The following is a 27,176-nucleotide window of genomic DNA, read 5'->3' as shown; positions in this document are numbered from 1 at the left end:
TATGTGAGCTTTTGGTGAGAGTTACTGAAGTATGAAATGAGGCGTATACTGGGGTTGTTTATCTTTATGAACCTTCTCAACTCTAAACCCAGTGGAATTCTGGGATATGCCACTATAACCAATGATGTGTACAGAGACACATACTGTATGGAAATTCAAGAAAACAACTGGATTTCTATCTATATTAATCATATGTCATCATACACGCTGGTGGAGTGCCTTGAGATGACTTTTTTTTTGTTGTTGCAATTCTGCCCTATATATAAATAAAATTGAATTGAATATATGTATAGATATATTCTGTCTTCATTCACTTCCAACCTACTTGTGCAATCATTGGCATAGTAAGACAGCGTGTTTATCAAATCAACTCTAGTGTCCAATGGGAGATATCTATACAACTTTGGAGGGTGAAGGAAAGGTCTGTTGCAGCCTGAAGCATTTCATTCACACACAAGAGGAAAGAAATACAGATGCACATAGACTCACAGGCAGCAGCTTTGCACTTCAGCTCCCTGCTCATGCCTCCCCAGATTCAGCCGTTCTCATTCAGAGTTGCTTTAGCCTTTAAGTGCATCTAAACTCCCACACCTTTAAGGCCACTGAGTGGAAAATCAGCTAAACAAACACTTTATCAGCACAAAGGCAGTTTTGCTGGTCTGTGCATGTATGACCAAATAATGTAGGAGGATGTCTGTGAGTGTGGAGGTGTATGATGGAATGGGATTGAGGATGGGGGTGCAAGGAAAAGAAAAAATAGATTGGGTTCAGAGTGACAGAGCATGACAATTGAAGCAGAAGGCAGTATGGATCTTTTGTCTTTCCTGATACAACTCTATACAAGATATCACACTATGAAGACTGTCTCATTCATCTGATGCACTTATCCCACCTGGATCCATCTGTATCTCATCTGCTTCTACTCCTCAGGTCACACTTTCATATCTCTTTGTAGTGTAGTGTAGACAGATGCACCCAAAGCACATGACTGTCACGCATCTAAAATCCACTGTCAAGCGTTGATGTCTCATTTTCAGTACGCAAATGGTTCTTTTAAGATGACATATAAAGAGGTCTTCATGGGACTTAATTACCTGTTTTTGGAGTCAACATGTCTACACTTTTTTGGCATATTTATATACAGGTCTTCAAATCAGCTTTCAGTGTGCTTCTTAAATGCCAGGTTCACTTTTCCAAAATCCAAACACCCACTGACATTGCACTGTAGTGGAAGAGCAGCACGCCAAATTTACATCCAATGCAGGTAAGCTCTTCTGTAATCTAACCCAGCTGGAACTGGCAACTCTGACTGTGGGATACTTGTTTCCTTTTTTAACTTTACTATATTTCACTTCTAAAAATGTACAGCCTTTTCCTAGGATGAGCTTTGATGGCTTACAAAAAGTGGTACAATAAGTCAGAAATTACATTTAACGCATGTTATAAAAGCCCTGGATATACTGTACCGCCATATATGAGGTTGTGTAAGTGTGAATTCCCACAGGAGGGATTGTTGAATGAACGGTGTAAATGAAGGTGCTACAAGAAGCAAAGGATGATGGGAGGTCAGGGTAAGGTGGAGGACTCTGGGCATTGAAATGTCCAAAGGGAGTGGGAGAAGTGGTGCGCAATTAGAGCAACAGCGAGGACTGAGATGTTCATCCTTGTCTCCTGCTTCTTTATATACACAGGACCCTTTTTATTTTATTTGAAAGCTCCAGAGGGAGAAATATAGCAACATGCAAGTTGTTCAATTCAGGTGTTTCCTATAAAAAACTGGCTTTTCTAGTCAATTATGTACTGAACGAGGCATCAAAATGTGAAACCCACACCATTTTGCAACTGCACATGGCTGGTGATGCCCCACTTTAGGATTTTCTACCCTGTTTCAACCCTGTTTTTTGGTCAACCTGCCAAGCGCGTTTAGCTTGATTGGTTCTTTTCACACGTTCTATTCACCAATACCCAGGGCCCCTCCACGCACTGATTCACCCAAGCTGCTATGCTAACATTAGGATATTCTCTGGCCCTGTCCAATGAAATAGGAGCATTCTGTTTAAATGTGTTGTTTTATATACCTCATAATTAATGTCTGTTAATCCTTATCAGGAAGCTACAAATACAACAACTAAGAAATATATTCAGGAGAAAGTAATTTGGTATCACTAGCCATGTGCAGAACAGGGTGGGGTTCACATTTTGATGAACTGTATAGAAATGATTGAAATAGTTTTTTTTCTTTTCATTTTTACAGGAAACACGTCCTTAAAAATTTTAGTAAACTGGAGTATTCCATGTTGGTCTTTTTTCTGAGACATCCTGTAAATATATATGTGTACTTAGCATCATTAAAAAGGCACAGGTCAGAATAATATGTATATTTGGAGATATATTAAATTAATTAGTTTGGGGTTACCTTCATATTAAAGAGGGAAGCACTGGTCATTAGAGAATGAATTGTGGACAAACTGTGGTCGACTTAACAGGTTTATTCAGTCACTGAATACAGGTACTCAGAAACTGAGAGTGTCATCATTCAATATCGGGTGTGTCCGCCTCTGAATTCCAAACAAGCAGTGCAGCGACTAAGCATGGAACTGACAAGTCTCATGATCCTGTCCTAAGGGATCCAATCCAGCACCGATCTGTCACTCAGACGACTGATTGTACTGCGACGACAGCGCAGACGACAAGCGACTTCACTGTGGCTCAGACCTGCTCGTAACATGACAATGGCACGTTCTCTCTGTTGTATCGTAAGTCATGGCATTTTGAGCTGGCAAAAACATTTTGGTGTTTTCTTTGCTACCTTTATATAGACTACTGGCCACACCTGAAGTTACCAGTCAAGCATGGGGCTTCCCTAAGCTGAATGACGAATAGCATGGAATAACGAATGACCACTAGGGTTAGGGTTAGGGCTAGGTTTAGGGTTAGGGTTAGGTCATTCATTATTTCATGCCATTTGTCATTCGGATTAAGGAGGCCCTCAAGCATGACCCTGTACAAGAGGTTTGAGTCAATGTCTGACATTAAGGGATTAGTCTAAACGCAGATGTTATGCACATCAGGAATGAAAAAAATACAACTGTTAGCTGTTTTAGTCATCTCGTGAGCAACATATACAAAATAGGCACCTGAGCAAATCATTTTCTGGACATTGCACCACATGTTTGGACCGTGTGCTTTAATGGTGTTAAGTATACATATATATATATATATGTCCATTTGCAACTTTTATGTAAAGCATGAGTTGTGACATCTCAACCCTATGTGTGGACCACGCACCTTTTTAGCTTCCTGTCCACGTATTAGAGGCAATCTCTTTTGTTATACTCCATAATTGGGTTGAAATACACTGCAAATGATGCCCACTATCGTTTTTCATACCTGCTGTTTGAAAATCAATATCTCGGAACAGATCCTCCCACTTCTTAATACAGCGGCAAATGAGCATCACTTGGCTAAACTCCAATCCTCCACTGACTCTTTTCTTTCACCTGTCTTTCTCTCATATTGCCTCTCTTCCCTCTGACCTCTCACTTCTATTTCTTCCTCCATCCATGACTTGCCAAACTTTTCCAGTTCTCACCTATCACCTCCTACCAAGCACACATGCATACAAAATAATAAAAAAAAAACAACTCACAAAATCACCCTACCCGTCAGATCTTCATCTCTACTGTACTTAAAAAGTTCTTTCTGAATAGAGGAAAAGTGCTTACCTGATTCACACGCAAATGTCTTCGATGTGTCATCACAGAAGATGATCGCCACAGCGTGCTTTTTTGTCTCCCGCGGCATCCGGGTAATGTTCTTGATGTTATGGAGCTCAGTGATCTAAGGAGGTAGGAGAGAGTGGCAGCAGCACATTACCTTGAATGAGCACAGCCAGCAGCGTAGCAGCGGCAAGACTTAACTGCCATCTTGCTCTGCTCTGTGCACTGTAGTTAGAGGCTTGGAATACAGGGAATGACAAAAGTATAAGAAAGGTTACAGCACTCAACTCGTAACTGGGATGTCAATGATTTAAATCCAACCGTGCACTTTGGTGCAGGGTATAACCAGCTGTACCTGCTTCTTTTCTATAAGCTTTCTATGATGCAAAATGATTAAATAAAAAAAGAAAATCATAAATTTAATGCAAAATAATGCGGCTGAATGCAGTAAGCACTTTTCACAGTGTAAGAAATCACACAGAAGGCCAGCCTCTTTCACCATATTACTTTCTACAGACTAGTACGGTATGTAATGCGTTGCTATTTATTTTAAAAGCATTTTGTGGATAAATGTGATCTGATCATTACATATACCCTGTGCATCCGCTGATCAAGTGGCTCTCCTTGAAAATGCTCCTCCAGTCAATAGAGAACAGCGCGATCAAAAGCATCTAAATCACTTTACCAGGAGATTGATCGCAAATGAAAAAAAGAAAAGATTACATTTAATTGAATATCACCCGCATTTACAGGCCATTTTGTTCAACAGTCTTCACTGTGTTCACTCTGCCTTGGAGATAAGGCCCATTACATTATTGTAGTCCATTGTGTGCTAACCGTGGGCCCTTTGCCAGACTGTTGGGAATGAATTAGCTGGGCTCAGTGCCCGTATAGTAAAGCTTGACTGTTAGAGGTTAAAAGAACAGACCTAATAAAACACAGAACATATGTGCACCATGGATTTCTTTGTTTGATAGCATAGCATATAATCAATTCCTCTCATATTTTCAGATACAATCTAGTCTCTGTTGGATTTTTAACAAGAGACCCACGGAATATAAGACTAGAGGAAAAGGGTGAGGAGGCCATGGATATTGCAAGATATGAAACATTTTTCATTTGTGATTTCTTAGCCCCTCAGTGATCATATTTAAATATTTTATATGAGATGAGGTGATTTTTTTAGTATATATTTGTCCTCAGGCAGACTATTCACACATAACTGACACAAAGACAAAGACAGTGGGAATTTCTGAGCTGTAAATTTCTCCAGCCCCTAATCTTTTTCTGTTTGTGTTTAGCGCATATCTTAGTCTTCCTCCTTTTGTGTGTGTGGATGAGTGTCTAAAGGAAAGATTTGGGTGCATTCCCAGCCTGAGGCACTAAAGTCGCAGAAAAGTGAGTCATTTGTGATGAGACCTATTCCTCATCTCCTCTGTTTTACTCCCAATCTGACTCCTTCCTTCTATTTTTAAAGGCGTTTAATCTCATATAGTCCAATATATATATAAAAAAAAAAAATTATTTCTCTTTGCTTGACAGGTTATATACACTTCCTTATGGACATACATATTTAGGCGTTAAACTACAACTCCCCCTTCCCGCTTGCTGTCAAGAACTCGGGAGAGCTTGAGAAATGTAGCACACACAAAAACAACTTCTCAGAGGGCTAAAAATATTTCTAAAAATATTCAGGGATTGTTTTACTGTGTGGACCAGCGCTCCTCAGACAAGGAGGGAGAAAGAGATAGGAGGGGGAGGGAGAGGGGGAGGAAATGGGGAGAGTGAGAAAAAAAGTGGGAAAGAAAGCCAATCCGCTTTGTGTTGATTCTGTAAATCAGTAGCCTATTTCCTCCCAAAGCACTGCAGCATTGAATGAAGCCCTCAGACGGGACCTTTCTTGATCTTTGTGGCGATGCATTACCAGGTGCACTGGTGCATGCGTGCTCTCATCGCTCACTCCAGCGCTGGCTGTACAAGGTGCCTCTGGGGAGGGTAACAGCCACACAGCACGCCCCATGTGACAGCATGATGTAGTAAGCAGAAAGTCGCTTCATACAAACTACATGGCTGGCACCGTAGTAGCTAGGGATGCTAACAAAGTGGATCAAAACATCATCTACCTATCTCATACGGGTGGTTTAAACTTGTGCTCACATGCATTCTGGGTAAAAAAAAAAAAAAAAACAGCCACTCCACTTGAGAAATCCCCATCTTGATTTCATCACAAGCTTGTAGACAGTTTATTAAAGAGCACAGAGTCAGCTCTTTAACTACTTCCACATAAGAAACCTCGTATCACAGCACCCTGTTATCTGCTGTTATGTCCTCTCACCGCTATAAAACACTTTTCACTGTGCTACTCCTTTAACATCATCTCCCCTCACCATGATAATGAGCCATAATTGGAGTATTTCAAAGGGCTTAGGAGGAGGAGAGAGATATATTATATACAGGATTATTGCTTTCAAAAGGGAGGAAAAAAACCCAGAGGACGAGATAAAGTTACAAAATGTGTCTTAATGGACTCTTAACTCCATCATCTGCGGCCAATAGACAGAACATCTTATATGAAGATAAAAACAGGGCACTTATTGGATTGTATATTACTCTACAGCTTAGAGCTCATGTGACCACATTTATTTCCGTTTAATAGTCTTTCTTTGAATAGGAAGTAAAAAGCCCCCAACTCCAGTAAAGTGATCTAACATCATTTATCAAAAGTGGCCGTTTTTTTTTTCTCCAGTAATAGAATGTCATTTAAGAACAAATCACTTGGTTCAATCTTGGGTTCAATGATACCACTCAATCTATTAGTGACACATTTCTGGTGAGTTAAAAAACAAGCTCAAACCTAAATGCGATGTTTAGTAAGGGATCAGATTAGATTTTATCACATAAGATAATTGATTCCTCTTATTGGTTAAATTGCTAAATTAAATCCATGGCTGTTGTCTGGCAAATGAAGGCTAAAATGGACTACACCCTGGGGAGAAACACCTCCACTTTAATTTCATTTTGGTAATAAGGAGTGTGGACAAACAAACTTTTATAATCATGATTCTCTGGAGACTGTGACAATCTATATGTGATTAAATGCAATGTGTAAATCTACAAAAAAGACTAAGAAAGACATCAAATACTTACCATTTCTAACATAAAACCAGGCATTTTATCTGTAAAAATAGGACCAATGGCCCTGTAGCATAATGAAAAGCCAAATGAAAAGCTTTGGGAAATGTATCCAGATGCCATTTATTATCACCCAGTTATGTGTATTTATTGTATTACAGAAATAGTCCATGTTTTGGTCATATTCCAATCAGATCTGTAAAAAATTCAAATTCCAACTTGATATCATTGATACTTACTGATTTATTGAATCAATCCACTTCCTATCTCTTATAATGGGAAAATTTTTCAAAGGCGCACCAAATCCAGAATCAGATCCGGATCCAAACAATGTCAATACCTTGTGCTGACATCATCATACAGAAGCTGTATACCAAGTTTGAAGTCAATCAGAACTGTAGTTTCAGAGAAGAAGACGATATAAATGTTTTCCCCATAAGAGCCCATGTGAAATTTTCCGTAAGTTCCCAGATCCAGAAGAAGATCCTGATCAGAATGTGGGCATTATGTTTTGGTCATCTCCCCATTAGGGCTGGACTGTAGAAATTTGCACTTGATATCATTTATATTTACTGAGTTATTGCATCGATCCACTTCCTATCTCTTATAATGGGGAAATTTTTCAAAGTCGCACTAAATCCAGAATCAGATCTGGATCCAAATAATTTCACTAACTTTTGTTGACATCATCATAAAGAAGCTGTATACCAAGTTTGAAGTCAATTGGAATTGTGGTTTCGGAGAAGAAGATGATTGAAATTTTTGTAACGGATGACAGACGATGACAGACGACGATGACGGACTCCGCATGACGACAATAGCTTACAGCCTGTCGGCCGGAAAGCTAAAAATGACTTACCATTACATCCATAGAGATGGACAAACAGTATTTAGACATCCCATTACAGCTCCATCTTTCAACTCTCAAAAGTGCAGGAGAACTTCACGTATTCAGAAAGGTCAGGAGATAATTTACCTTATGGAAGCTCCTGAAGTACGCTGCCTTCTCGTCTGGGTACTTCTCTAACCGCCGGGGTCCTTTACTAGAGGCCTTCTTGAAAACCAGCCAACACCTCCGGAAGATCTGACAACAGAGAACGATTGCAGCCTGGTTACAGAAACACTACTGCCTTGGACCAAAGAAATAGGTTATGGTAACTGGAGATACAGACTACAGCAAAACACAAACTGACTGTCCAGAGATGTCGAGCTCAGACCAGGAGTACTGGAGCTGGCATCGGACATCGGAACAGAAAAGCGCTGCTGTATACCAGAGCAGAGAGAAATCAATGCCAGCTAAGCTACATCCTCGAATTAAAGCTGCCTGGTAACAACTTAAATCCACCTCAGCTAAATGTCTTCACATCAAAGTAGCAGTGCAGTTTATCCATATGCAGTTATCAGTTGTAAAATAATGAAAATGCACTGACATACAGATGATAACGATGATTTATATCATAATTGTCTCCTTAAATAAAATCTCAATTCCCGCAAATTTGGGACGCCCGTATTTTATTCAGAACAGAACATGAAAAACATATTAAATATTTTAACTGAAAAAATGTAGTGAAAGGTGACAAAAGGCTGGAAAAGTAAGTTCACTTAAATTTAAAAGAAAATTCAAGGTGTTGGCCTGTGTTTTGTTTGGTTAAAATGTCTGAGAAGGACTGATGACGCTTGTGTCTTGTAGGGATGTAATGATTACCGATATAACGATAAACCAGTAAAATTGCCAACGGTTAGTATTACCGTTTAAATTCTAATTATCATGATAACCATGTTTGATTACCGCACTTTTCTGGAGAAAACGCCTATGTAAAGATCTGCTTTTATGTCAAATATTTGAGTATAGTTTTAATTTATTACAACTGTGATATTATATACCTAATATTTGGAACCAATATTCACTTTTAAAGTCTTTGAAAAGGTTCGTTAAGCCTCTGTGTGTTATTTATACAATAAATTCTATACATTTTTCAAATGGGATTTTATATATGTTTTGTGTGCTTTTTGTCCTTTTATGTTTTTACAGTAGGTTAAAGTGAAAAAAAAAATAGACAGATGAGATAGATGAAGCTGTGCTGAAAAAAAAAGACACCAAACATGGGTCTAGTAAACATTTGTTTATATAGTATATAAAGGCAAAATCAAAACGACTGAAAAACAGCCAAAATAGGTTCAGACCACTAAGGGTTAATACATGAACGTTTCTGCCAAGACAAAGTACATTGTGCCAATTATTTTATTTGGCTTCTTTTTTTTCAAAATACAACTTGGTTAAATTATTTCAGTGTGTGTATAAGTATTTTTTGAACATTTTGAGCACAATTTCAACAATACCGCGATAATAATGATAACCGTGATAATTTTGGTCACAATAACAACAATTTGAAATTTTCATATTGTTACATCCTTAGTTTCTTGCAAGTTTTTTAGTCCACTCTTTACTGTACATTGTTAATGTTACAGGGAACATTAGTACAAGTTTCTCATTGTTGATCAGCTGTGTGTCTGTGTTGTTCCTCCACTGTCAATGTGATGACATCGTCATACGACTAGTCGACTCGACTTCGACTTTATTGACAAATAAGTCGATCTGAAAAAATCTGAAGTCACTAATGCCCTAGTCTATAGTGAATAAAATATGGATAAATACGGGTTATATCATAATTCTGTTTTATATACATTTACATTTTACACATCCCAACTCCTTTGGAAGTAGTGTTATGAGTTAAAGATACCATTTCAAAAGTCCCATTCCACGTATTAAATATCATTACTAATACATTTAGATACTGATGCATTTGGAGGCTTTGGTGACACTGATATCTTACAGGTCATAAAGATAACATATGTGTATTTTTGGTTCTCTAACTCTATCTAAGTGGATATGCTGAAAAGAAAGACATTAAAAATATAGATTTCCAGGAAAAAAGGGTTCTTATCTTTTCCAACACATGCGTGAACATGTGATAGTTTTATCGACCGGCCAGGTCAATACAAAGCGTACAGTAACACAGAAAAAGACTAACATGTACTGCTTCCTGCGTTTTATGCACTGATAGATCTATAGTATCTAAAATTAGATTTGTACTCTGTCACTACCTTGAGCCTTTATGTACATGTGGTAATAAAGTACTGGTACCAAAACAGTTTCATGTTAAGTCTTCACTGTCCTATATTCAAATGCTGACAGCGACTGAGGATTTGATGGTGTAAAGATGATCCATGTAGCTATGTTTCACACTGGGCACATACAATCCTGACATGCAAAGTACAGCAGAACTGTCACACACATCAACGCATTGAATTGAGTCCAAACTAAGAAAACATCTATCTCTCATGAATGATTTTGCTATATTCCGAAGGAGCTCTTATTATTGGCTGAATTTGATCTGTGAAAGTAAAACCCCAGTTTCACTAGCAGTGAAAGGATGAGTCATCTTAAATCTTAAAGCCATGCCCACTCAACAGCACACTGTACTGCTAAAAGGAAAAAAATACACAAGGATATAGGTCAGTTGGAAAAAAATAAAAAAGAAAGATGAGAAAACAGGTTAGTATAAACAGTTAACAAATTTACTTGCCATTTTTAAATTATTGATTAATATTTTTATCATATAGATTAATTTTCAACCCAATAATTTATTTATTTATTCATTTTCCAATTTCTTATTCAATACATTACTTATTTATCTGCAAGAGGACAGATAAAACATTCAGCTTCTTAAATTGCATTTAAACTGCATTATGTAAATGCACAAATGCATTGTTTATGGATGAAACTGGAGCAAAGATTTCATCCTTTAAAGTTCACCAAAGGACTTTTACTTCTGAGAGTTTTGGATTAACTCAGAGCGTAACAACTATTACTTAGTTTCAAGCTAGCAACGCACATTCATTTATTAAACACTGTAAAGCACATGCAGATAGTCTTGTTCTTTCTTCCCACACAATGTGTAACCACACACACACACACACACACACACACACACTTATACTCTGATGTATCAGATAGCTGCACATTGCATTGATTACTAAACCACAATTAGACCCATTTACCAGTCTGAGATAACACAAACACTGGGTGTCGTATAAAATAGACTTCAAGGTGAAACCATTACAATGAGCATGCAAGCTCATGTTAACAGAAAACCACTAAAAGCCCTGGAATACTTCTCCCTGCACTATTCTTTCTTCCAAGTGCAGCATTTTCAACACAGAAAAGACATAATGCATGTCAACATGTAAAAGTATGTCAGGTCTATTAGTGAATTACTCCATAAAAAAAAAAAAAAATCTAGGCTTGTTCCTTCAATTAAACATTTTCCGCAGTAAGATACACAATAAAATAACCAATGTTTTTATGTCACAGTATTAAAAAAACAACATAGAGCAGACCAGATGAGAGGTAGAATAAGTCTGATGGCCAATAGCTTATGAGTCCTATGTGGTTGTCTATCTTTAATAGTAGTAGGACCCTTCTATTTCCTGGTGGAGACAGCCACTATCAGTCTGCCTGATGTATGATTGCCCTGGGCCGCATGGTTGTGTTGGGGAACCATGGATGTACGATTAATTTGTTTACTCAGCTGGTGTACTTCATAAAAGGCCCACTGAGTTGAACTTGGCACTTTGCAGTAATTGACTAGAGTGGATCCCTAGGTCCTTATCGGTCTGCAGTGATGGGCTTCCATTGTAGTTAAGTGTTACCCAGGACCATTATAAACAGCAAACAACACAAAATAGCACAGCAGACACTCTCTAATGCACTATGGATCATTCTCTACACCATCCTTAAAAATGTGTTAAAAAAGAAGGGAAACAAAGGGGCAATATACTCTTATTTCAAATTGACCATATTGTATTTTACTCCCACAACAATTTCAAGAAAAAAAAAAAAAAAACAGCATCTTTGACAGAAATATCTACAAAGATATGACTGCCTATTGACAATGGCCATTACCACATTTGCTCCTATAAAACAGTAAAATTAAAGCTAGCCTCAATTCCCTCAGGGAGCTCGAGTCAAAGCAATGCTGCCTGCGTGCCACACACAAAGTAATTCACCCTAGTAGTGCTCAGATTAAGTAATTATACCAGCACAAAAGCAAGCGCAGTGAGATAGCTGGTGCATAATAAGAACTAGGGGGTATGAATGGAGAGGGCTTAATTTTGCCTGTTTCGCAGTTGTCAATGCTTTGTCAAGGCAGTCCTATTCTCAGGCTGCTGGTGGGTCTTATTCAGAGACACTCTTACACTGATTGTAATTACACAGATGTGAATGAGACTCTCTGCCGAGTTTGGTGTGACTCATTTAATGCCAGAACAATGGAGAATATGCTTCTTGGCACCCCAAGGCACCTTAGCAACTATAGAAGAAAAATCAAGTAGTGATGAAAAGGGCAGGTCTGGTGAAAACAAAATCTCCCCTGTGTTTTTGGTGTTTGTCCTGACTGCTGATTACTTGAGTTACTGCTGACTAAAGCTGATCCACTTCTGCTAACCTTATAAATATATGGTCAACTCCACAGAGATGCTAAATGGCAAATTTGTCAAGAGAAAGTATAATGCATTGGGCTTTTAGCTGTTGCAGGAACATAAGTGACTAGGGATGTAACCATTACCGGTATAACGATAAACTGCGGTGAAATTGCCAATGGTTAGTGTTACCGCTTAATTCTAATTATCATGATAACCGTGTTTGATTACCGCACTTTTCCGGAGAAAACGCCTATGTAAAGATATGCTTTTATGTCAAATATTTGAATTTAGTTTTAATTTATTACAATTTTAATTGTATATACCTAATATTTGGAACCAATATTCAATTTTAAATCTGTGTGTTATTTATGCAATAAATTATATTCCTTTTTTAAATCAGATTTTATATAATTTTTGTGTTTTTTTTGTCCTTTTGTGTTTTGTTTAAAGTGAAAAAAATAACAGGCAGTTGATACAGATGAAGTTGTGCTGAAAAAAAAGATACCAAACATGGGTATAATAAACATTTCTTTATATAGTATATAAAGGCAAACTCAAAAGGACAGAAAACGGACAAAATAGGCTCAGACCACTAAGGGCTAATACGTGAATGTTTCTGCCGACAGAATGTGCATTGTGCCAATTATTTTGTTTTATTTTGTTGTTTTTTTTGTTTGTTTTTTTTTCCCAAAATACAACTTGGTTAAATTACATGAGTGTGTGTATAAGTACTTTTTGAACATTTTGAGAACAATTTCAACAATACTGCGATAACAGTGATAACCGTGATAATTTTGGTCACAATAACCATGATATGAAATTTTCATATCGTTACATTCCTGTTGGTGACTATTAAATTCATCAAGTACTTTTACATTCCATTTATCTGATTCAGTAGAGCAAAAATAGTACATTTTCTCATTCAAGTTCCTACAACTTGAATATTTTCTGTTTTTTTATTTTGTTTAGTTTTTTTCTTTCTTTTAGTAATCTAAATTTCTTTTGGTTTCAGACCACCATCATATTGGCGTTTGAAAAACAACAATTAATTACAGAAATAATCAAAAGTTAAAACAAGAATTCTTGGTTATACACACATTTGTTAAACTAATTTACTTAACACTTCTAATTCCTCGAATAAGGATATATATTTAACATATATCCTCAGTGTTCAGCCAGGGTCAAAGTGCAATATATGTTTATTATCTCTACCAGTTTTGGTTGGCTGACATGCTTGTTTTTATACAGTATATAATTTTAAAGTTTTCTTTTAAATGGTTTTTCACTACACACCACAAGAGAGTTGTCTCTTAATTTTGTTGTACATGTGTATAATGACAATAAAGGCATTCTATTCTATTCTATTCTATTCTATTCTATTCTATTCTATTCTATTCTATTCTATTCTAATTCATTACCAGTGTCATTTAACATACACACCCATGAAACTGGGTTCATTTTGGTACCAACTTTTTAGACCCAATAATAAAAGAGAAATTTAGACATAGGCCATAGACCCAGGATGTACCTAATGATGACCTCAGATAAATGCAAAAAAATGATACTCTTGCTCTGAGCTATCCCAAAATTAATGAATTTTGAATAAAATATTGGGGCCAAAAATAGGACCAAAATTGGGACATGAAAAACTACCTAGGTGTCAGTGCATTTGATATAGACCACATGGCTTAAAATGGTCTTATATATCACTATAAATAAAGACACTATGTTAAATTTGATGATCCCAGTGGTTTTTCCAACCCAGACATGCAGGTTTTTCATGAATCCTCAGTCTCATTCCAGGTTTTGTATGTAACCCATCGTGTCCACTGGTGTTACATGCAGAACCTGCCCCACATTAAACGTATATAGATCGCGAATGATTTTGCAACAGTGGTCATTTTTGTGAAACACTGCCTTGCATAATTAGTTCAATTCCCAAAATGTACCTGTGAGAGAATACAGAGATATTAAAAAAAAACAGTAGTGTGTAATTTTCGTGTCATTTTTAACCATGTTTCATGCAGATTTTTGCATTAAATATAATGTGAAATTACATAAAATTGTGTTTTATCTGAAAAATAGTTTCTCTTTTATCTCAGTAAGTATTTATTTTCAAAATAGACCCAAAGTGCTTCCAAAATTTCTTCATAGCATTAGTCTACATCTAGTTTGAATTTTTAGCCCCTCGTCCTGTTTTAAGGACCAGTTTCATAGATGCACCCACATAGCAACCAGTCAGAAATCTACCAGAGCAGTGGAAGAAATGAGCCTAATAGTGATGGTAGTATTGGTGGTGTACTGGCAAAATCCACAAGAACAGCAGTCTCCCATACAAACACACCAAAAGCAAAGGTTTGTTGGCACAAGCTCATGCACAGTGACTCACAGCTGTCTGAAAACACACTAAAGGCATCCATTCAACTACTGATCACAGTACGCCCCAGGACCAATCACCACGTGCTCTCTCCACTTTATGTAAGCAGCTTCTCAGCAGGGATCCCATTACAGAACGAATATGAACTCTGAAGCCTCTTGCTCTTCTGTTGGTGTAATTGGAAGGTTACCATCTCAAAGACAGCCAAATGGGTAGAAGGCTTATCATTAAAAAATAGCAGGATAAGGCATACGGCTCTTATTCAATATGTGCCCGTACAGAAACACACATAATTACCGCCATCTCCCAACTTCTTAGACTCATGTGTCCAATGTAACCTCAGTGTTTAAGTCTCTTAAAGATGGAATTATTCATGTGGTGCCATGGTCAAAATGGAACTTTATATGAACAGCCAAAATTTGGAGGTCATAAGGATCATAAAAATGAGAAGTCTTACATGTAGATTTAAAGTAGACGTTTTATTGTGTATTCATTTATATTCTTGGAGGTGGGATGAACCCATGGGCCGCTGGAATCCAAATGAGATTGGGTCATTAAAATTTAATACTTCATTAACACAATCTTAGAATGATTTATTAAAGAAAATAATTTTTTCAATGAGTGTGTGCATACGGTGTGTGGAAGGTGTATGGGTATGTATGTGTGTCCTATTCATAAATAAGAAAACAGACATAAAAACAAAATATGAGGAGAACAAATTTCCATTTACTTCTCTATATTTTTATGTCTGCAGCTTGGTAACTGTAAAATATTGTAATACAAGTTACCCTTCTATGCATTAATAAAGGTCAAGGACTCTTATATGGGGATCAGATTTTATTTTAGATTAAACACAGTTTGATATCTTCATATCTTCAGTTGTCATGCAAAGTGTGTATGAAGAAAAAAAATGACTAAATTTATAATTCATGTAAGTTTCCTTTTATGGAGAACAGCGGTGATGGCATCAGTTTTGGAAACTGAGAGAGTCTTGGAGGATGATGGAAATAATGAATATCATTTCAGACAAACTGTTGATGAGAACACGCTTCAAACGGTCCGAGATGTTTGATTGTGATGACTCTCAACATTTAGCTAACTAGTGATGAAGTGTCTGTGAAGTGGACTAGCCAAAACCGAAATTTACATTCCACTGAAATAGGAGCAACATTACCCACAGAATTCGGGTGACCTTGAGTAAATGCGTGAGCTGAATAGGAAAATGGCCAAAACTTAAAATAGGTGGTTTTCATTAAGTCATGATGTGGCTGAGAAGGCTATTAACAAAGCATTAAGGAATCTGTTTTGGACCTGTTCATGATTACTTTTGAAAGTCAGAACATCTTTGTAAAGCACTGTGTTATATATTGTTTATGTGAGTGGGATATGAAGTGCATCTCTACATAACTACAGTGTAAAAAAAAAAACAAAAAAAAAAACAAAGAGTTCATCACCACATACAGTCACACAGTGTGGAGTAGCAAAGTCAACGGGCTGGAGAGAACATTTCAAGGGTAATCCTGTCACTTTTAGGGAGGTCTGTGGCAAAACACTTCAGGAGGTACTTGGCAAGGTGCTGCAAGTTCATCAACATCAGCTCAGCTACTCCAGTCAAAATAAGGCAACTGAAGGTAGGATTAGAGCTTAAGTATGATTACAGACAGGCACTCAAAAGCAGAGAACAGATCTATGTAAACAAGCAAAAACGCTGAAATTTCTAATTATGATGTTTCACGGTAGTTTATACTGATATTTTAAGCACAAATGCGCACACTAAAAGGAATACTTTGGTTCCTGACAGCCAGGATTGTAAGCTCACATCACATGGTAGAGTGTGTAAAACATGTCTGAGAGGTCTAGTAAAAATCTTATGAAGTCAGACACACCGTAGAGTTCAGTAATGAGCAGCCTTTGAAAACAAAGTCACATTTTGCGAGTGGATCCCATACAAAACGACATACACTTCACATAGTGTTATCAAACTTGTGACGTTATTGAGAAACTGTCTAGATCCTCAATAAATGCGAGCCCCATTCACCCCAAACACAACGCTCTCATCATTTGGATGAACTGAGGAACTGTCTAAAGACATGAAAATGATTTCCAATGACATCTCGCTTCACGTAAATGACTAATCAGACAGCAGAATAAAAATAGCAGTGTGTTAGACTCTCAGGAGCACTAGTAACGCAATCGCAACACCTTGGAGGTGCAGATGCATTTATTATTTCTCAGATATTTGAAGAAAAAAGGACAAATGTGGGAAGGATTTGTAACCCCTGGATGATTCATGTGTTCTGAAAATGACAGTTTAAAGATGATTGCTGCTGCACTTTACTGAAAACACATGACATGAGAGCACTCCAATCAAGGTAGCCCTAAAACACTCAGACCCGATGGTAACGGCGCCGATTAAGCTGGTGTTTAGCATGTTGACGAGAAAATGCTTAACTGTATAATCACTGGAGCGTCCACAGCATCTGCTTAAAGGTTTCTGCCAGTGTTTGTTTTTTCTTTTCCCCTTTGCCGTAGTGTGGATGAAGTCTTGCTCTGCATACGGTTTAGTGTTCCCCTGGTGATAATGAGGCCTGATGGACTATGACAGACCAGGCCCGGCAATATCTGCTCCTGGTGCTGGCAATCAATTTCAGACGGCGGCGGGGTCTGCGCCGTGGTGTCCATCTTTATAATTTGATTTGTTATCCCATCGGACAGTTGTTACAGCAATCATTGCAGCGATCACTCCGCCGACCACGACCCCAGCCTCCAGCTCCCCTCCTCAATCCTCCCAGGGCTGTTCCGCCATTTCAACAATTCCCTGCCAAATGTGACATATACAAAAGTTTGTCTTAATTGCACATTTGCTCCCTCTGTCACTCTCCTCCCCAGCTGCCGGCGTTCACCTTTGACTTCGTACGTTACTCACACACCCTGCGCATCTAAAATGTTTGGACATCCCATAATTTTGTAATTCGCCCCCGACTACAGCTGTTGGCAGGGTGGCAAGCCAGCCGCGCCCCAGTTAATCATAGATTACTTTATCTGGGCCATTCCAAATCCTCATGTGTAATGCGGTGCTACCTCAGCAGCAAGTAATCACTGCCCCCCGCTCCATTCCAAACACACACACAAATCCCCCCCCACCCCCCTTCCTCCCCTCTTTCTCTCAGTCTGATTCGTCTCTGTCTCTCCCTCTGACTGTCTGTTGTTAGCCTCCACTCCCCCCTCCCACCGCTCATCACTTTCTGCAATGCTTGTGTCTATGCATGATTGGACATTCTCATCAAACATTCATGACCCAAACTAGTCCCGAAATGTAATATCATAGTATTAGTAACCCTTATTTCATTTGTTAAGGCTTTGGCAGTGGCTGTCTGGCATTACCTACAAAGTATTCATCGCTGAAAACTCGATCCCAGTCACAATGTGGCATGAAATATGTTGGACAACAGGTTCCAGCTGGATCGTAGCCAAAACCAAGAAGTCTGTCTACTAAATGTGACCAATATTGCAAGGGCAGGTGGTATGAAAATGAGCATTTAACAGGCAGAAATTATGGAGAATAATCAAGAAACTGAGAGAACAGGAGACTAAGAGGAAGAAGCAAATAACTGGAGACCAAAAAGAAGGCTGAGAGGAAAGAGGAAAGTTTGGAGAAGTGAAACTGATTATGAGCTAGCGAGAGTGCCTGTTGAAAAAGTAGAGTGTCGGAGTAGGCCAGAGCTATAAAGGCAACTGGCTGCAGCCCTCCATTAGGATTCATGATAAATTGTGCTTTTAAATAGGACTTGTGGTCAGAGCAGCGAGGATAGATCATGGTGTCGAATTCAGCATGCAGACTACGTTTTGCATAAAAACTTCCTGAAGAATCCGTCTTTCATTACCTCATATCTGTTTGTTAATCTAGACAAAGCTATAAGCAAGAGGTTTTTTTTCTTTGCAGCCCAACAAAATGTGCAATTTTCATGCAAATAACACCAGCCCATGAAAAGCGCTTTACTGTTGTTTCTTGTGAAAACAGCGGAGACAAAAGCAATGTTTGACCCAAGCTGGGCTCGCAGCCGTAAGCAGGAAAACATTAGTTAAAATGTCACACACTGTGCAGATCTAGCCATCACAGCTAGCAGAGTTTTTTTTTTTTTTTTTTTAAAGCATGGCATAAAAATAGCAGCCAAATTATTCTGAAGGAGATGTAGGTCAATATTGAAGTTTCTCTCTCAGGTGTGAGGGAGTGAAGAGGAATGGAAGGAGGGGTTATGGTGTAAACACGGTGGCATATATTGCTCATGTCAGCTTACACTTCACTGGCATCCATCCTAGAAAACTGGCCAGAGTTAAAGCCAGAACTGATAAAGGTTAGAAGAGAGATGCTTTGTTTTTACTGGAGAGGAGTGGGAGACAGGATTATACCACCATAATAATCCTATGATCTATGCATACAGATTTATAATGTTGCTGTGGTTATCCCATTGTGACACGGTGTTGGGCAGTTACTAGCTGTCAGTACTGTTGGCTCCTGCATATGAGCTTGCATGTAGAAAACTTGCTTTAAGTCGCTATAATGTCAATTCCCTGCTCTTTAAATCACATCCAAACCTCTTTATGCATTAGCACTTTGGTCAGCAATCCTCTGCACACACGCACGCACACACACATACTGCAATTTCCATTTAATCCGTGTACATGAGTGACGCATTCACAGACAATAACACACAGACAAAGAAGGATTTGACTATAGCAGAATACCCTTGCTGACAAGCGTCTTGAGACCACCATAGACCGAGAGCAACAATACAAAGCAGTGTTATTTTCTTCATAAGTCAGGACTGAGTTGTATCCTCTAGCAAGGCTGAATGTTAAACTGAACTAAATCCATAAATGAAGGAGAATATGGGCCGAATGCACAAAATATCCTTTAGGTCTAGCTGTAATATATGTGATATTTTTCACTTTTGCATGTTGGTGGTTGCATCGCCACTGGCTTGCAGACAAACAGAATTAGCATCTAGGCCAACAGGTGAGAGCTGTTACATGGAAACCAAATATGGTACCTCAGAAGTGACCGGCTAGCCTGAGTGAGAAGAGAATATAAAGTAGGAGGATAAAAGGAGTTCTCCATACCCCTGCCCACAACCATCATGCAACTCCACCAATTGTCCAGCTTGATTACCATTAGCTGACCACTTGATTATCATATCAATAAGGACTGTGAAATTGAATGAGGCACAGACCGCTATGCTGAGTTCCAGCAAATATTTGCATGTTTAGCAGGATATTATGAAACAAAGTGTTTTCCAGGACACTTTGTGCAAGCGTTTGTTATTTGAATTTCATCAGAAGCCCTAAAAGCAGTAATCCTCATGCATTGGTGCAGTCATTCCCCCTGAGGATTAATTCTAAAGAGGTACTCGCTCACTGATGTTTGGGCTGCTTCTCTGATACGGTTAGCTGGGAGAGCAGAGGGCTCTGTGTCTGCAACAACTCTTTCCTCACAACCAGAAAGTAGAGATTTGTGCTTGCTGGAACCAACTTAACTCAGCCACATTTGGTCTGCAAATCAAAGGCTACACAAGAGAATAAACACGAGTGTGTGCAAAAGAGGAGCATTTGGCAGTGTACTTTTATGTCACAGAATAAGGTCCGATAGAGTTTGTCATATTGTTTTTGTCTCATTTCCTCCCAAAGAACACACTCCGTTGGAATAAGTGGGCTGTGATTCAGTGTCACTGTGTGTCTCAGCATGAAATCATTGAGGAATGCAATTATCACTTTGCCCAACAGACATTTCTCTGAAATGAGAGTGAACAACTGGGAACATAAGAGAGAAGCGACAGGGAGGGAAGTGTGGGTGAGAGTGTGCTGTGTATGTGTGGGAGTGGGAACGAGGGCTAACACTAGTTAATCTTGACCCCAATGCCTGTTCTGAACTTCAAAATTCCTTCTAGGTCAAAAGTTTGCCATATTAATTCCTTTTCCACTATTATGTATTTCACTTCAAAAATGTCCAATAACCTTATGTTTTCAATGTTTCATGACTGCTAAGTGCCATTATTTCCTCCATTATGACCTTTAAATGATCCACTCAAAGTGCCAGTGCCAAGGCTACCATTGTGTGCTCCATTTCCCTTGGCAGACCTTATCCAAAATTCATTCCCTGAACAATAATTCTTGGGGAAATATTAAAAGCTGTGTAATAGAAAGGGGATCAGATTGGGTTGGCCTACACTTTAGGTCATTTCGGCTCATTAAAAGGGAGTGCACATTTTAAAAGCCGGTATGCAATGTGAGAGAGTCAGCTGTAGCGGTTCAAGCCACGGCGTACGGAGCTGGGCAGGTACCAAACTGCCACCCCGGGTACTCAGAGAGAAGTAAACTGTCACCTCCTTACTATTAAAAGAACTCCCCTGAGAAAGAAAGAGAGAAGGAAGGAGAGTGGAGTGTACAAATTCGTCCCCAAACAAACAGAAGCAAAGAGAGCTCTCGCACAGACAGGTGACATGAACTGGCTGCTTTTTTCCCCAAACTTACACTAGAATGCAAGGTCAAGGGTTTATTTTGACACATTAATAATGAAGCACCAAGCAGTCGTGGTTGCATAACAAAAACCTTGTTTAGTCGACAGCTTGGGCAAATTTATATTATTCCACAAGGCTATCTGCTTGCATTTAAAGCAGATCAGGTGTAATAATTAAATATTTTTTTTAACAAGACCATAATAATGTTTACCTATGCATCACGTCGAGTAAATTAAGAACTCAGACACAAAGACAAGCCCCATAACACACAAAGACACACACACACGCACAGCTGAGGCTATCTTTGGCTGCACACTGTACCGAATGTGCTTGGCAAGCAGGCTGATGAAAGGTAACAGCAGGAGAACTCATTATACAGTAGATGGTGATTCAAATATAAAAGGTAGGTAAGACTCTTGTACAAGAATAGCTTCATCTGATCCTTTTTTTGATAAAGAACGCACATGTGACTGTCAGCTATGACAACTCAACTCCTAAGACGCAATTTGATATAATTTTATGAATGAATAAATTGAATTTGTCAACAATTTAAGGGGAGATGTATGAATATTTTCACAAAACCGTACGATGAAGAGCACATGTGTCAGTGAATGTTAGTTATACTTAACTGTGCACAACTACAAAGGAAGGAAATTGGTCTGGACACTGATTATGTTCATATACATGCACACAAATATGCACATATGCTAATAAACCTACGCACAATGCCGACACACTGTACGCACACACAGACACACAAACTGAATGAGAGTTTAGCTGCAGAGTAGAGCCCTGAGGGCTGGTCTGTTGATTAATGAGGGGAGGAAGGCGAGGAGAGCAGGATGAAGCAGAAGTGTTAATGGAGCTATGATAGATTCCTCTAGGCATGGTGTTTTATAGGTGAGTCTCCAGTGTATCCGCACAATGTAGCATTACAGTACAACAGACACGCGTAAAGCTCAGCCCCATGTGGGAGGTGAAATATGTGGACAGGAAAGCCTTGAATATGGAACAAAATACACACACCTTTGGAAATCCTAGAGCTAACATCTTTAAATGAACGAATTGTTTAGAATATGTTTACAACGAATTCAACAAAAGAAGAATTCAGTTTCATTTACTGGAAAAGGATTCATCTGAAATGAGAAAAGAGGCAGAACACAGGAGGCGTATCTATGACTAACACATCCACAACACTGACAGGAAATTTGTTCATCTGAATTCAATCTGAAATTTAACATCAGGGAAGCAAATTTGGGTTTAATATCTAATGGCATCACATTAAATATTTACTGAAAAGAAAAAGTAATCACTTCTAAGATTAAAAAAAAAAAAGTGATATTTGAGGTTAAAACCGACATTTATTTTATAGACAAAAATGATTAAAATCTACTTACCAATTACGTATTAAAAATAGAAACCATATTAAATACATTAAGGTTACATTATGATACATTATGATATAAATGTGTGTTGTCAGGGTGCAATATCTGTAAGACTGGAGAGATTAAACAGTCATGAAGTGAGTCCTGTACTACTGAGCTGTGACTTCTCCCCCAATGGGATTAGAGAACTTTGCACTTTACAAAGCAGCTCATCAGAAAACACTGAAACACAAAGCTGTTATGGACAGAGCCGACTTGCTGTAACATGTGTTTGTGAGCGGATTTTAGACAGAGCCGAAAGCAAAGGAAACTCCAAAAAAAACCCAAAAAAAACAGAGGCTAAAAGTAGAGTCCTGACATGTATTTGGAGAGCACGACTTTGAGGCCAAGAGGAGAGTGTAGATACAATAGGGCATTATTAACCACAAGTCTTTGTATGCTGCATTACTCAATCTATTTACTTTTAGATATTGCTAAGTGCTAATAACAGCATTTGTCCCTGTTCACGATAAAAGGCTTTTTTGATAATTAAGAACAACAGGAATCAATGATGTGAGATGTTTGAGTAAGGTTCAGGCAGAGATTTATTTATGAAAGTGACTATATAATAGAGGCACATTTTTCATTGTGAATAACGACTGTTGGGCTGTTGTTCCCATATCCTGCTAGAGACGCAATTCATCAGGGCAAATAAGAGCTGGTAATTTGTCTTCAGGTCTTTGTCTGATGGAGGAAGCTGATGAAAAGCAAAGGAAATGACCATACGAAGCATAGTCCTGCATGTCCGTGAATTAATGCGCTGAATTCACGCGCATTTATCACAGAAAGGAGCTGAAAAGTAGGCTATGTGCAGCCACAAGGCATAAATAAAAGTCTAAACAGAAATCTTGCCAGATTCAGAATCTTCTGTCTGCTTGAGCTTTAGTTTCTCTTTGGCAATCAGAAAGATAGAGCGGAGTACAAAGCTAATTGTGACCACTGGATGAAAGAATCTAACGATTAGCTAACGGATATAAACTGATTTCTTTTTACAATCCGCGTCCCATTTATCCATGTTGTTTGGAAAGTGAGCCCCGAATGCTAAAACTCTAACATAGCTGACTGTGTCTTTTCCACGCTCCACCGACAAGTACAGTTTCTGGGATGAAAAATCTCCTGACATCCACCATTCTGGACGGCCTGTCATTGTTAATACTGAGAGCATGGAAGTGGGAAGATCCTATCTTAAATGGCTGTGCCATCTTGGACAATAGACACATTGTTCTCCACTTCTTTGGGTCGGCTTTGGTGGGTGTTTACATGCCAGAAATGGGGAACATACCCACACCATTACAATACACACTGTCCACGTAAAAGCCACTGGAAGCTGAGCACAAATACCCACTTGTAAGTCACAAACAGCTGAGTGAGACAAAGTGGGGATAAAACAGTTACTGTTAATGGAGGATGTTAGTGCAGATATAAAGTAGATGGGTGGAGAGCACAAAGGTGCGAAAAAGTGCTTTAAGAGTAATAACTCTTGGTGTGGTCTTCATATTTAATGAGGAGAGGGATAAAAGCTGCTTTATTTGCACGCTTAATGTCTTTATCACTTTCCACTCTAAGCTTCAAGCTTAGTGTCAGACTCATGTATCACAAGCCTCCAAAAATAAATTCTGAATTCTTTACTATCTGTTCCTATAGAGGACAGACAGGCTTGGAAAGAACAAAGTGTATGTTTTATCCTTGTTCTTAACCTATAAAGATCCAGTACTACTTTTCTGGCAGTTTGCAAACAAATTTTTCTCTATATTTACCCTTTCTTAAAGGGGTCATATATTTCACTAAACCCACTTTTATTAGTCTTTGGTACATTTATTTGTGTATTTGGGGACCCTAATAGTTCTAAAAGTTTGAATTTGAACCCTCCGGGTGCTGCAAAGCTATCTTTATATTCATTTTGGTAAAAATCAAGTGGATTTCTACAACCCATTTGAATTCCTGCTTAGTTTGTTACATCTATAACTAGTTACGTCACAACACTTGCACATATAAGGTCAAGACTTCCAACGAACATTTCTCCGAGTACGACATAATTATGTGTCAGCAGCAGAGGTTGTAGTCCATACTGAAAATATGTCCAAACTTCGAGCCGATTACTTAAAATGTTCAGTTGTTGGCTGAATGGGACAGAGCAGCACAGCCAACAACCTGGAGGGGGTGGAGTATGAAGTGGCTCATTTGCATTTAAAGGGCCAGCGCTGAAAACGACCTTTCTGGTGTCATTACTCAGAAATAGGGTTGAAGATGGACCTGTGGAGTTGAATTAATGAAGAATTCAGACCCAAGTATAGCATGCAGACCACAGGGAAATGTTTTAAAATGCATAATTTCATTTAAAAAAAGCAAAATATCTCTCCTTTAAGTGATTTATCACAGTTTATGGTAATATTAGACTCTTTATTTTCCATTTCTTCATTAAAAGTCAGATATTTTTCTGTTTAATTCACTCATCATGTAGATGTTCATTAAAGCTCAGAGTAAATTCAAAGGTTATTATATCAAAAACAGAAAAAAACTGAAGACAACGTGACTTTTTCAGCCAAATATATCATTAACTGAACATAAAACAAGTGTCTCCATCCACTATTATTGCTGAAACTCCATGGGTTTTACTGGTGAATCAATATTGTAGAAGATGATGGTGTTTCCATGGTAACTATGGAGCCTCTGAATGTCCAAATGGGTCATATCTGATGACCATGAAAAGATGACAAACTGTATTTTACACCAATTACTTACATGTATTGATAGAATTAGTGGATCAACAGGCATTAAACAGTTTAGATCAATAGATGGTTTTGGATGTTTGGGTCTTTATGGGTTAATTGCAGTTATCCCAAATGTGGTGCTTCTACCTAAGACCCTTTACTGTTTCAGTGCAAGTCGAGGCAAATACATGAAAAGTAAATTTTGTGAAATATGAGCTCATGTTCTGTGATGGATGATATTTAACGGCCGAATGAGCCTTGGAAGTTGCTTACTACGCAGTGAATAACTGACTGCAAGTGGACAAACCTACACGTCATAGCGCGTTTGATTTATTTTATGTGGTGGTATGCATCTATAAAACATTTAAAGCAATTAAAACAGTCAGAAATGCCAACGTTAGAGAAGTGAATGGCACTGGAATGATCCTTTAACTGCATTTACATACTTAATGTATTCTCTTGATACCTGTAAATCATATTTATCACCTAAATAGATTTTGGTATTTATCATCTAACCAACAATCCAATATAGCTGTCAGGGTTGTCTCACCATGTCACAAACAAAACCTTCCCTTCAACACAACCAAGCTATGAGCCCTGAGATACAATACTTCTCACTTCTTTAAATTAGACAGTTATTTGACTGAAAAAAAAACAAAACATATCCAAGTGTGTGAAATGGTTCACTTGTAAAAAAGTAATTTTAAAACCCTGAAATCACTTCTGTAAATCTGTAAACAACACTGCAACCCATCTTTTTGCAAATGATATCCTTGTGTTAGGATGATAAATAACTCTCCCGTTGCAGCCACGATTATTGGTTTACTGATTATTTGTTTACATCCACAGTTTGGGCTGATTGTATTTTCACTCCTCCTCATTCTGGACCAGACATAATGCATTTTTAATGTGCTTTCAGCGTTGACATTTAACGTTGTGGTATGACCAAGCCGCTTTCATAAGCCCACTTTAGACAGCGGTTCAGTTTGACTCGTACATGAGCAGTATATTAAATATGTCATATTTATATTTGAAGTTGGTTTGCTCTTTTAATTTAATTTGGGCTTAAATTTAAAGATCAGGCAAAATAAAGTGGAATAAAGTGCAGTCACTGGTATTTTAAACATGCCCAGATGCACTTTTCTTGTAAGTACGGTTATACGTTTATATGTGGGTTAAAGCTGAGTGACTGATGATCTGCACTTCCTTTTCATATTGCATATTTTGTAAAAGAGGCTAATCCTGACATGAGTGTGGGGTGTTTATTGTGCTGGAAGTACTGGTGCTGCTTTAGTTGGAAATAAAATCTTAGTAAGGAGCCATTTATGTGTGAAGTCGGCGCGTAAAGTGGCTTTTTTCGTTCTTTTAACATATTACACATCTACCTCTGAGCCAGCATTCAAAATACATCTCTTTTGAAGTGTCAAAACATGTTTGTGAACAGATTGAATGGCAGACAGCCTCACCTGGAGCCAACTTAAACTGACCGTTTCTTTAAAGGTTTGAAGAAAAGTTAGACAGACAAGGAAAATATTAAGCACCTGACCTTTTCTATTTACCGCAGCGATCCTAAACCTTGGAAACATGTACCTGAAGTGAGACTGACACACAAATTACTCAAAGGTCATGTATTTCAAGAAGCCCATGATAACATCATGCGCTTTTCACTGAAAGGGAGAAAAAAGCACCACATGGATGATGGAAATATCACTACTTTTTTTTTTTTTTTAAGTCTCCAGCCAGATTTTAAGATTTTCTCTTTGTAGAAACACTTTGCTTGTTTTTGGCTCTTGTGAACATTCAGTTTGTCTTCA

The 27,176-nt window shown here is 38.2% G+C and overlaps 1 protein-coding gene across 1 annotated transcript in view; it reads right to left on the bottom strand.

Moving 5' to 3' along the window:
* The window catches only part of dok6 (docking protein 6), a 59,244-nt gene that overhangs the window by 25,315 nt on the left and 6,753 nt on the right, over positions 1-27,176 (bottom strand). Inside the window, exons 2-3 of the mRNA XM_030123358.1 lie at positions 7,828-7,935; positions 3,726-3,840 (exon numbers count right to left, since the gene is read on the bottom strand). Coding sequence (XP_029979218.1) covers positions 3,726-3,840; positions 7,828-7,935 — 223 coding nt within the window. The remainder of the gene's footprint in view (positions 1-3,725; positions 3,841-7,827; positions 7,936-27,176) is intronic.

The sequence above is a fragment of the Sphaeramia orbicularis genome, chromosome 20, assembly GCF_902148855.1.
Source record: "Sphaeramia orbicularis chromosome 20, fSphaOr1.1, whole genome shotgun sequence".
Classification (NCBI taxonomy): Eukaryota; Metazoa; Chordata; class Actinopteri; order Kurtiformes; family Apogonidae; genus Sphaeramia; species Sphaeramia orbicularis.
The sequence above is the reverse complement of the archived record's forward strand: the minus strand, read 5'-3'. Positions and strand labels throughout refer to the sequence as shown.